We start from the raw sequence: 12,565 nt of genomic DNA on the forward strand, positions 1-12,565 counted from the left end.
AGCGGCACTAAATTAAATGATGAAACCTTATTGACCAGCTAGGTCATTCCCAAATAAAATAAGATATTGAAACATTAATTACTGAACACTGGCTTCCTTTTACAGAGAAACAAAAGGGTATATTCTCTAAAAGAAGCAAACATTTTTAGAAAATATCCCTGATACTTATGTTCACCCATCTACAGAATGCTATCAAAAAGGACAGTTCATGGTTGCTTAAGGAAAGTAGGATGTGTGTTTTCAGTAAAGAAGGCCTGAAGAATGGAATTACATTTTATTAAGGGAAAAAGGGAGTAGGTAAGTCTGACTCACAGGTGGCTGTTTCTGAATGGGAATTAAAGTAATGATAGAGAAAGTGATAAAAAGGTTTTGTGGAAAGTGGACCCTGAGAAGAGTGTTTTGTGCATGATCAGGATTGACTAAGTTTAGGTAAATCTAGTTGAGTAAATTAATTTTAAAAGTAAGCTGGTGCAAAACTTGAATTTGGCTTTTCTCTCTGTTAAGAGGACAAGTTTTCTTAAAATGTGGAACTGCCTTTTGATAACAGATTTTAAGTTTCCTTACCTTTTAAGTGATCTGTTCTGTATTTGCCTTTGAAATCTTTTATTGTTACTTTTGAAACCGTGCCCCTCAGATTGGGACTCAAACCCACGAGGCTGGGACTCACACTCGGCCAAAACCCTGATTGGGACTTGAACCCAGCCAAAACCCAAGATCTTCCAACTGCGATCACACACCTGGTTTCAGGACTTAATGAAGCTCAGGTTCTGGATGTCTCCTCACAGAAAGAATTCAGTGAGAGACAAAGTGATAGGCAAGAAGTTTATTCAGAGACTTAGAGAGAAACACACTGCAGACAGAGTGGGGCCCATCTCAGAAGGTGAGAAAGGCACCAGGGTATGGCGGTTGTCAGTTTTTGTAAGGGTGGGTAGTTTCACAGGCTAATGAGCGGGCGGAGCATTCCAGAATTGGGCCACTGCCCACTTTTGGATCCTCAAGGTCAGCCTTGGAACTGTCATGGCACCTAGAAGTTGACTTGTCCACCACCTTGGACCCATTTGGGTCTAATCAGTTTATGTTATTTCCTCAGGATATGTCATTCTTTCCAAGGTTGTGCCCTGCCCCTTTCCCTCCTGTTTCACTTTGGCTAAGTGAATAACTATTGTTTCACAGTGACCTGTGAGTCTATCTGACCAAAATACTCTTTTTGGTATTTTTTTTGACAAAACTTCCTAAAACAAATTCTGATGGAGTCCTTTTGACCTCTGGCTAACTTTGGGATGCTTCAAAGGACCCCTGAAACATCCCAAAGAGAGATATAAACTAGGTTCATTTGGTACATTAAGTTACATGGGAAGTATTGTCAAATGAATAATAACTCTTAGATTTTAGTGCATGGTAATTGTTATTAATATCGATATTCCAGAAATTATATGGAGTTGCTAAAATTCTGATATGTCCTGGTAAAATGCTATCAGTCATAACTCTAGTTATCTTAAAGTGCTGTATGTCACAACAGTAACTAAATTTGTCGATTGACATTGCAATCTGATTTCAAACATGCCTTCTTAAGCCTTATGTCATTACAGACAGTTATGGTTTTATTCTGGTGCCTTTGCAAAAATGCTTCCTCTTCAAGAAGATTTATAAAAAGGTCTTTGGATAAATACAAGTTTCTGACTTGCAGACCATAATGCTGAACTGGGTAAGAAATTGAAGAATCCTAATGAGAAACCTGATGGCTTCATAAGGTGTTAACAAAAAGGATTAGTCACATAGGACTGAGTAAACTGGTGAATATGGTTATAAATTTTATGGCTTCTATCTGAAAATTACTGGTTTAAATTTGTGTTTTCCAGGTGTAAGGAAAACGTTCCCTTCAAACTAATTACGATTTACAGTAACTTGGTAAATTATACCTTTGTAAAGCAGGATTGAAACATTTATCTTTTCTATCTGTTCCCTCCAGACATTGGAAACTCTTAGGTTCCCAGCAGCTTTATCAGATAAATTAGGAAGGCTACATCACTAACAGGTACAAAAAACTCAAGGTATTTGAAAAAGGAAGAATTCACCTACATCTGTTAGGCAGAAATCTGTGATAAGCCCAAGCCCTTGGCGTGGCTTTCCTAGCCCTGAGAGGTCTTTTAAAAGTCCAGTCTGAAGACTTCCCTGGTGGCGCAGTGGTTAAGAATCCGCCTGCGAATTCAGGGGACACAGGTTCAAGCCCTGGTCCGAGAAGATTCCACATGCCGTGAAGCAACTAAGTCCGTGTGCCACAACTACTGAGCCTGTGCTCTAGAGCCCGTGCTCTGCAACAAGAGAAGACACTGCACTGAAAGGCCTGCGCACCGCAACTGAAGAGTAGCCCCTGTTCTCTGCAACTAGAGAAAGCCCGCCTGCAATAAGGAAGACCTATCACAGCCAATAAATAAATGAGTAAATAAATAAATTAATTTAAAAAAAAAGTCCAGTCTGAGACTCCTTATAAAAGTTTCAACAAAGCAAAAAGCCTATATGATCAATTATAGTTACATAAATTATCAGGCCAAGTTTCTTTTGAGACCAGACTTATTTTGCAAACAAATTAGTCTTAATGTGGTTCTATTTGGTTAAAATGAGGGTAATTTTAGAGAGAAAAATATTGTTTCAATGAATATTAAGTGCCAGTTTTGCTGATGGAGGTCTGTATTTACTAAGATTCACTCCCTGGGTAGTTCCTTGCTGTTACGCTATATGTTTGTTTCTGAAGATTATCTCGGTGATCTATCTTTGAATGAAAATCAGATGCCCCACAACCTGCAACCAGGGGATTATAGATACTAAAAAGGACATAATTTAAAGGACAATCTCCAACCTAAATAGAAGGACACTTATCAGAGGAGAAACTACACTCACACTATGACGAGAAGAAGCCGACATCAGAAGTAGACAGCTAGCCCAAGATGCTGGACCTGACTCGTATGAGCATTTATATTTTCTTGACTTCCTGGACCTTTCAAATGTTTTTCTATCATGGGCACAATCCTATGCTAATTTTGAAAATCAATCCAATTGTTGGGTTTGCAGCCAATTACCTATGGCTAGTACTTTTGGGTTGCCTTGGTGGATTTCTCCCCTCCAAGGCTCTAATTGGATGGCCCTTAGGAAATTTACTCTAGAGAATGAGAAAAAAATTATAGTTCTGTTCGGGGGATCCCCTGCCTGGCCAAATAATAATACCTGCTCTGGGGCTTCCCTGGTGGTGCAGTGGTTGGGAACCCGCCTGCCAATGCAGGGGACACGGGTTCGACCCCTGATCCAGGAGGATCCCACATGCCTCGGAGCAACTGGGCCCATGAGCCACAACTACTGAGCCTGTGCTCTGGAGTCCTCAAGCCACAACTATTGAGCCAATGCACCGCAGCTGCTGAAGCCTGGGCGCCTGGAACCTGTGCTCCACAACAAGAGAAGCCACCGCAGTGAGAGGCCTGCGCACTGAAATGAAGAGTGGCCCCTGCTCTCTGCAACTACAGAGGGCCAGCGTGCAGCAGGGAAGACCCAATGCAGCTGATAAATAAATTTTAAAAATTTAAAAACAAAAAACAAAACCCCTGCTGTGACCCTGGCCATAAATTCAAATTTTCTTTTAAGGTCATTCAGGCTCAATCAGAATGACAGCTAAGTCTCAAACAAAAACTGTTACCTCTTGTCTATTAAAGGGAAACTTCCCACAATTATGGGATGGATTTATGTGGTTAACGCCCGGCTATGTCATTTAAGTTTAAAAACATCTCTATGTTGGGAACGATTAAATCATACTAAGGATGATCAGCCCCATAACATCAGGAAATTAGGCTGGGTGCCTTATGAACAATGCCTACCCGTAGAGACAGTGATTGGTGTGGAACTGAGTAAGATGACCAGAGATTCACTGGGTTGCACCTAATGTAACTCATTGGATTTGTGGTACTAATTTATGGCCTTGGCTTCCACTGGGATGGTAGTAAGATGTACCCTAGGATTCCCATGGACTCAAGGTCATCATATATGTAACAAATTATAGAGACCACTGGCACGAGCTGGTGGGTCAAGAGATCTGTATTCTGCTGGTATGACCACTAGCTATTTTTGCCATATCTAGCCATGTTGAACCGAAGCCTTAACAAAATTCACTCAACAGGCCTTAAATGATGGTAACCGGGCTATCAGCCTATTGAATTCTGAGGTCTCTATGAAGAGAAAAGTGGTGCTACAAAACCGCATGGCCCCCGACATCCTTACAGCATCTCAGGGAGGCACCTGTGCCGTAATTCAAACTGAATGCTGTGTTTTCATACTTGATGAATCTTCCAATGTAACACATTTAATGAAGCATATGAAAAATCAGATTTCTGCCTTAAGCGACCCATTCCCAAGTCTTGAGCCCTTCAAAAGCTGGTTTGGCCTGGGAAGCTCTTGGTTTAAATATTTACTTATAACACTATTAATGTTATTAGCTATATTGTATTTTGCTTGTTTCACAAAATTATTGTTTCTTGTATTACCAAATGTGTGACTGAACCGCCAACAAAAATAATGATGACTAGGCTACTTGAAGCGGTTGATCAAATATATAGTTCTGTGTGTGACCAATGATCGCAAGAGTGTAACTCTGGATATGGGAAGATGCAACAAGAGGGAATTTTTCCGGGACCATAACAGCTTAGGAATACAGGTGCTCCAGAGAACTTTGACTTTTGTTACAGAGACCTAGCCCAGTACTGGCACCCTGAGTGGTCTATCGGCAAAATCTTCACCAGACCTAGGAGTGAGCCTTCCTAGCACCGTGGGATGAAATGGTCATGAAATGCCTCCCAAAGCATGGTCGAATTTTATGACCATGAGGGGGCCCTGTCAACTGTAAATTGGAACTTGCCATCTGCCTGTACAGGAATTAAATCACTTTGTGCTGCTGTTAGCTGCTGACCTTCAACACCCCCTGAAGGGAATTCAGGGTGGAGAGGAGGCACTCTGGGCTTTGGAAAATGGGCAGAACAAGTCTTCAGGTACTTAGATATTTTCAGGACCTGATTTTATGAGCCCAACCCTTGCATCTCCTCATATCTAGAAAAGCACTAAATCCCTACGTGGTGATGTCTGCTCCTTGTGACTAGCAGAAACCCCCTCCAAAAAAATGTACTTGATTACATGTACTCCTCCTTTACCAAGAATACATATATACTAATCTTCCCCTTTGCCTCTTTGGAACAGTTTCTCAGAGCTACCTGGGATGCTGCCTCCCAGGATGCAGTCCTCATTTTGCCCCAAATAAATGCAACTCGCAACTCTTACGCTGTGCAATTTTTTTTTAAGTCGACAAAGTCAAACTGGCAGGATGAAGAATTGGCATTAGAGCATCCCAGCGCTTTATAATGGTCCCTCCTAAGCCAATACTCCAGTTATCTGTTTGTGCTCAAACCCAAACTCACTACTCAAAGGAAGAAGGAGCCACATTAAAGGAAAAGGTATCAGGATGGACATGGATAGAATGCATTGGGTATATGGTCGGAGAACATTTCCATAACAACAGAATTGGATGGCTAGGTTTTAAAACCTTGGGCAAGTTAGTTTATTGTGTCCCCCCAGGATAGATAGGAAACCGTGGGCCACGAATTGCCTACGCAATAACTCCATGTCGACACAGTGTGTGCTGGGAACCTTGATTATCCCTTTCTCAATCCACTCCTTAAGTGAATCCAAACGCCGGGCGAGTTCATTAAAACTATTTACTCAATCAACTCGAGATTTACCTGATGGTATCCCAGACGGAGACGCCGATTTCTTTGGATACACCCTGTTACCATGCTGGGGAGTAGCTGGACCACCAACATGTCCTTTGAAATTTGTCTCATACTCTCACTGCCATAGCTAACAGTACTGCTAACTCTCTTACTAATCTACAGAAGCCTCTAGATTCGCTGGCCAAAGTGGTACTCGACAACCGTCTGGCCCTGGATTATCTGTTGGCAGAACAAGGAGGAATATGTCCAATTGCCAAAACTTCTTGCTGCACATACATTAATACCTCTTCCCAGGTAGAGACCCACATTGAAAAAATTCGACAACAGGCCACCTGGCTTCAGCAGACAATTAACCACAAGTCCTTGCTATTCACTATGGGTGGGGAAATTGAAAACTGGTTTTCTAACTTGTTCTCCTGGATCCCAAAATGTATCAAAAGCTTTCTGACAGGAGGTTTCCATTTTCTTTTTTTTTTTTTAAGAACTTTTATTGAGATATAACTGACATACAAAAAACTGCATGTATTTAGTGTACAATTTGATATTTTTTATTAGTAATGTATATATGGCAATCCCAATCTCCCAATTCATCCCATGATCTTGTCTATAGCTATAAAAATCTTGCTGAAGTGTTTACAGGAATTGTGTTAAATCTGTATGTCAATGTGGGGAGAATTCACATCTTTACTATGTTGAGTCTTTCAATTAATGAACACGGTATGTCTCTCCATTTTTTTTCTTTAAGAACTTTTATTGAGATACAACTGACATACAATAAACTGCATATATCCCAATCTCCCAATTCATCCCCCACCCCCACCCCCGCTTTCCCCACTTGGTGTCCATATATTTGTTCTCTACATCTGTGTCTTTATTTCTGCCTTGCAAACCGGTCGACGTGTACCATTTTTCTATATTCCACATATATGCACTAATGTATGATATTTGTTTTTCTCTTTTCCATTTTCTTATAACCCTCCTCGTTTCAGCCATGCTGATTTACATTATATTTTGCCTAGTGCTCTGTTGTCTTCCATACTGTTGCAAATTTGCAACTAAGACCTTTCAGTCTAAGAAGAAGGCCTGGGACCAACAGGTTCAGACCTTCCATTTCAGAAACAGATATACACTAAATTTTAAGCCTGAGATTAACAAAAATATGCCAACCTTGTATAACCAGATTCCTACCCTTGCTTGAGTCTCTGATTATAATAGTCTTTAGCCCCCTGCTTCTCTAATCTAATTATGTCGTCTGCTTTCCCTAGGATGTCACAGGACAATGGTTTATGCAGGGACTCCAGCCACTCCCCACAGCAGGTCCTGCCAAAATAACAATAGAAGTCCCTTGGGGTCCCTCAATGAGACAGGGCTAGAGCTCCGTGACCCCAACTAGGTAGGGTCTACGAGCCCCTTGCCAGCTTAAAGAAGCTACAGAAGACAGACCTTTGCCCTTCATCTTCCCAACAAAGATTTTTGGGGGATCTACGTTTCTCGGGGAACTTGAGGCAGGAGACAGATGGGCCCCCAGGGCAAACGGTCTGAGTTCATTCTCTGTGGACCGATCCTCTGAGACAGGAATAATAGGAAAATCCGGAGAGGAGGCTGGGCCCTACCCAGGTAGAAGATAAGAGACCACATAATCCTCATTCTAGAAGTCAGGACACCTCCCCCAACCACAGGTGCAAGGAAAGCCTCCTTGGAGGTCAAAAGGGGAGTGATGCCAAGTGGCCAAACCTACCCGTAGGCCTCTTCAGTGGAACCCATCTTGGCTAAAAGACGCACACACACCCGTGGGAAAATCCTGAGATACACCAAATATGGACTCTGAACCATGCAAATCAAAATGATTGGTCAAAGGAAACACGGAAGAAATGCCCCATATAAGTGATTCAAACTGCCACGAGGGTGCGACTCTCTCCTGTGTGTCTATCCACACATAGCCTGCTCTTGTTTGCGTAATAAATACTTTACTTGTTTCACTGCAAGTCTTTGTGGGAACTCATTTTGCAAAACCGTAGGGCCAGGGCCTTGTCACTGACCATTGGTCTAGTGGCTAGGATTCAGTGCTCTCACCCCTGTGATCCGAGCTCAAATCACTGACTGGGAACTGAAACCTTGCTTCAAAGCCGCTGTGGGCCGAGACCACCTGAGATCAAGACTGGGCCATCCCTGGCCAAGAGGCACATGAAAAGCCGCTCAACATCACTAATTATTAGAGAAATGCAAATCAAAACTACAATGAGGTATCACCTCACAACGGTTAGAATGGGCATCAACAGTAAATACTGGAGAGGGTGTGGAGAAAAGGGAGCCCTCCTACACAGCTGGTGGGAATGTAAATTCGTGCAGCCACTATGAAGAACAGTATGGAGGTTCCTCAAAAAAACTAAAAATAGAGTCACCAAATGACTCAGCAATATCACTACTGTACATATACCCAGAGGACACCATAATTCAAAAAGACACATGCACCCCAATGTTCACTGCAGTCCTATTTACAATAACCAGCTCAAGGAAGCAAACTAAATGTCCATCAACAGATGAATGGATAAAGAAGATGTGGTACACACGTACAATGGAATATTATTCAGCCGTAAAAGGGAATGAAATTAGGACATTTGTAGAGACATGGATGGACCTAGAGACTGTTATACAGAGTGAAGTGAGTCAGAAAGAGAAAAACAAATGTATATTAACATATATATGCGGAATACAGACAAATGGTACAAATCAACTGGTTTGCAAGGCAGAAATAGAGACACAGACGTAGAGAACAAACATAGGGACACCAAGTGGAGAAAGCAGGGGTGGGGGGGTGGGATGAATTCGGAGACTGGGACTGCCATATATACATTACTAATAAGAAAAAAATTTCAAATTGTACACTTTATATGCAGTTTATTGTATGTCAATTGTATCTCAATAAAAGTTCTTAAAAAAACCGTAAAAAAAGGTAAGAACCAACTATATGCTAGCTACAAGAACATATTTTAATTATAAAGATATGGATGCATTAAAAAAATAAAGACTGGGCCATCCAGCCAAGTCAGCCCCTCGCTGTGCTTCCTCTTGCCGGCTCCCTGGTGTGGCCCACCACCTCGCCTCCACCTGGCCCTCCTTCCCTCCTGCTTTGGCTCCCTTCTCTTCATCTGCCTTCTCATTTTGGCCCTGCCAGTGCTTGACCATCCCCCACCTCCATCTCTCAGCACATACTCCCGTCTCTGAGCCTTTGCTCGAGCCATCCGTTGCCCAGAACATCCTTCCCACTTTCTCTACCAGGCAAACCCTTCCAGCTTCCTCCTACGGCTTCCAGCAAGTTCCCTCTCCCCCTTGGGCTGGCAGCCCCTTTTTCAAACTTTCCTAGGACCGTGCCTATCTCTTTAGCACGCAGAAGCGTTGATAACCCACAGAACTGCCAGCTCCTCCAGGCAGGGGGTGGGGAGGCACTCTCTCGCTCTTCCTTCCATTCCCAGGCTTGGCCCATCGCCTGGATTTTTAGTAACTGCCCGGGAGGTGACACGACAGTGCCCACAACTCCCCCATCAGGGCAGATCTGGCCTGGTGGCCCAGGAGTGAAGAGGAGTGCTCTGGGGTGGAGAGAGTGCCAGCGCCGGGGGACCGAGGAGAGGCCTCACTGGGGTCGTGTTCCTGCCCACTCCCCTTCTAGAAAGTCTTCTAGAGCCTGGAGAGTCACCCGACCTCAGGTCACCAGGGCTGGCTGAGACCTATCTCTGCCTCTATGGCACCCCAGCTCAGGCACCCCCCCCCCCCATACAACCCAGGTGCACTCCCCTCCCCACCCCCGGTTCCAGAACTCACTATTTGCAGATATTTATAGCGCCCTCCCCCAGCCAGGTTCCCTCCCCCGCCCTGGGCAGTGCAGTGGAAAGAGCCGGAGGCCCCCCCCCACCAGAACGGGTTGGGGTTCTTTCCCCGCTCCCCTCTGCCTGGTCCCGGCCTGCGCACCCGCCCAGCATCCCAGCCGCGCCTGGGCCCCCGCCGCCGCCGCCGCCGCCGCAGCCTGGGGTCGGGGGGTGGGGGAAGGCGGGCGCGGAGGCCTCCCTCCCCAGCCCCGCGCCGCGCGGGAGGTCTGTCGGGGGCGCAGCGCACAAAGCCTGGCTCAACCCCCACTCCTCGGGGACGCCCCCCGCCCAGGCCCGGGGTGGGGGGGCGGCGAGGGGATGAGGCTTTGCCCTCCGGGGCCACGGAAAGCTCCGCGGAGCAGCCGCGTTGGGGGAGGGGGCGCCAGAGCTGAGCAGCCGCCCCTACATCCGCCCCCCACCCGGCCCCCCACCGCAGCCCCCCAGCCTAGTGCTCCTGCCTCCGCCCCCAAAGGTCACGCTCAGGGAGGGGGGCTGTGGGAGCTGTGACGGGGGGCGCAGCGAGCGCGGAGGAGGAGGCGCGGAGATGGAGGCTGAGGGCTGGGAGTGCAGGGATGGAGGGGCTGCGGCGCGGGCCCCCAGGACGCCAGGGTCAACTCACCCATCGCCCGCCGGGTCTCAGCAGAGGCGGCAGCAGCGGCGGCGGCGGCTCCGCGGCCCCCGGGGCCCCCGGCGGGGAGATGCTGGCGTCCGTCGCAACCTCTCGCCCCATCCCGGGCTCCGGCGGCGGCGGCTGCGGCGGGCGCCCGGCATCGCAGGCGGCGCGGCCCCGGCCCGGCCCGGATCCCCGCCCCCCGACCCCACCTCCACCCCGTCCCGCGGGCCCGGCGCGGCCGCCTGCCTGCACCCCAGGGCCGCGTCGGGGGCCCGGGGAGCGGACCGGCGCGGGGGAGGGCTGAACGGGAGGCGCGCAGGGGGTGCGGAGGCGAGGCCCGAGCGCTGCGCGCAGAGGTGCCGCTCCCTCCGGGCTCGGGCGGCTCCGGCGGCTCCGGCCCCCGCCCCGCCCCCACCGGCGCCCCCTCCCCTCCGCCGCCAGCCGGGCTCTGCTCGCCGCGCCGGGCCGGGGGCTCCTCGGACCGCAGTCTCGGGCCGCAGCCGCTCCGCGCCTCCCGCGCGTGCGATCAAATGCGTGTGTGTGGGGCTGTGTGTGTGTCTGTGTGTGTGCGCGCGCCCGGGCGCGCGCGCCCCTCTCTGTGACCGTGCGTGCGCCGGCCCACGGCCGGGTGCGTCCTGTGCGGTTGTGTGTGTGTGCGCGGTGGGAGGCGGAGCGGGTCAGAGAATGTGTGTGCCTGGCATATGCGTGCGTCTGCGTGTCCGGTTCTGTGTGCGCGTGGATGCGTGTGTCCCTGTGGCCTGCACCAGGGGCTGTTCCCGTGTGTGCCTGGGCGAGGGTCCCGGCCGCGGTGCCTGTATGTACCTGGAGCGTAATGGTGTGCACACATCTCTGGCGGTGTGCGGAGAGGCCGCTAGGTTTTGTATTGTGTGCGGACCTGGCCCTGGGCGGCTGTGATGGTGTGTACACGCATTTGTGACCATGTGCAGAGGCCTGATCTTGTATTGTGGTGCGCGCATAGCATCGGGCCTGTTACCGCGTCTGCACAGGTCTGCGTGTCTGTGAAGATCGCCGATGTACCCCCGGCCTGTGGTCCTTGGGCCTTGGCCCGCCTGTATTCTCCTGACCCCCACCATGCATGCATACGGCCAAGGCCACTGTGCGCTCCCTCTCCCCCAGGCCTGACCCACTGATTCCGGGCGGAAACGTCCTCTCTCCCCACCCCTCAGTGGGCACTGGAAGCCCACTGGCCCTGCCCACTTCTTGGGCATCCTCTCCTGCTACATGGCCAGCATTGGTTCTCCAAGAGCCTTCCATTTCACACCCTGGCTCCTCACACCCTGGCTCCGGGCTGCAGGTGGCCTCCAAGTGCTTCCTGCCCTTCCAGGGCTGTGGGCTTCAGGCTTCCACTCTGTGGGGGCCCATGGAGCACCCACTTATGCCGCAGGCATATGCAAGGCATGCTGGGTATGAAGCAGCACCGCTGTGGACCCTCGGTGCAGGAGAGTTCGGCAGGGCAGGGAGAGGCCTCAAGGCTAGGTCCCAGCAATGCTGTCCCATTGGCCTTTGGAGCTGTCTCCTGCTGGTCTTCCTGCTCCAGGTGCTCCAGGCCCACGTTTATCCATTCTTGCAAAGCAGCCAGGGTGACCCTTCTCCAACATTCCTTTGAGCAGGTCACTCTCCTCCCTGAACCCGCAATGGCTCCCACTTGCTCTCAGCTTAAGCTCAGTTCTTGGGCAGGGAAGAAAGAGGCCCTGCTGACCTGGGACCCGTCCCCTTTTTCAGCATCAGCCCCTACTGTTTGTCTCTGCCTGAAAGTTCCCTCCAAGCCAAAGATGAGAAAACTATTGTCTGTAAGGGCCAGTTAGTAAATATTTTAGGCTTTGCTGCTTATAGGGTCTCTGTCTCAACTACTCAGCTCTGCCACTGCAGCATAAAATCAACCATAGCTATTGTGGAAAGGAATGAGCATGGCTGTGTTCCAATAAAACTTTATTTATGGACACTCAAGGTAAACCAGTATTCTTTTAATTTTTTTTTCCCCAACCACTTGAAAATGTAAAAACCATTCCTAGCTGGCACTGCTGCCCTGCGGTATCCCTGTGCCCTGTGTATCATCCCCATGACTCACCTGCCTCAGGTACTCTCTCACTCCCCCCAGATCCCATCTATTCTACCCTGAAAATGTCAGCCTCCTCTTCTCCCCCACCTGCCTCTCTAGCAGACTCTCTGTCCCCATGGAACCCTCACTGCTGCTCACACACGCTCACCTCCAACTTGCCCTCGCCATTGCCCCTCCCCGTGCCTCTGCCTGGGGATAGCCTCCTGCCATCTGGAAAGGGCCCTGTCAGTGACATTTAATTGCCCCC

General features: G+C 48.8%; 1 protein-coding gene across 8 annotated transcripts in view; it reads right to left on the bottom strand.

Annotated features, from left to right (window-relative positions):
• Positions 1 to 10,765, bottom strand: part of MGAT3 (beta-1,4-mannosyl-glycoprotein 4-beta-N-acetylglucosaminyltransferase) — a 48,981-nt gene extending 38,216 nt beyond the window's left edge. For 3 of the 8 annotated variants that reach the window (XM_057740584.1, XM_057740582.1, XM_057740574.1), the window contains exon 1: positions 10,245 to 10,765. Coding sequence is in view for 1 of the 8 variants with exons in the window: in XM_057740574.1 (XP_057596557.1) it covers positions 10,245 to 10,355 (111 nt within the window). In the remaining 7 variants the exon portion in view is untranslated. The remainder of the gene's footprint in view (positions 1 to 10,244) is intronic. The other 5 variants (XM_057740594.1, XM_057740585.1, XM_057740581.1 and 2 more) reach the window with 5 other exon arrangements.
• Between the last annotated feature and the right edge of the window lie 1,800 nt (positions 10,766 to 12,565).

This window comes from Hippopotamus amphibius, chromosome 7 (genome assembly GCF_030028045.1).
Source record: "Hippopotamus amphibius kiboko isolate mHipAmp2 chromosome 7, mHipAmp2.hap2, whole genome shotgun sequence".
In the NCBI taxonomy this organism is placed as follows: Eukaryota; Metazoa; Chordata; class Mammalia; order Artiodactyla; family Hippopotamidae; genus Hippopotamus; species Hippopotamus amphibius.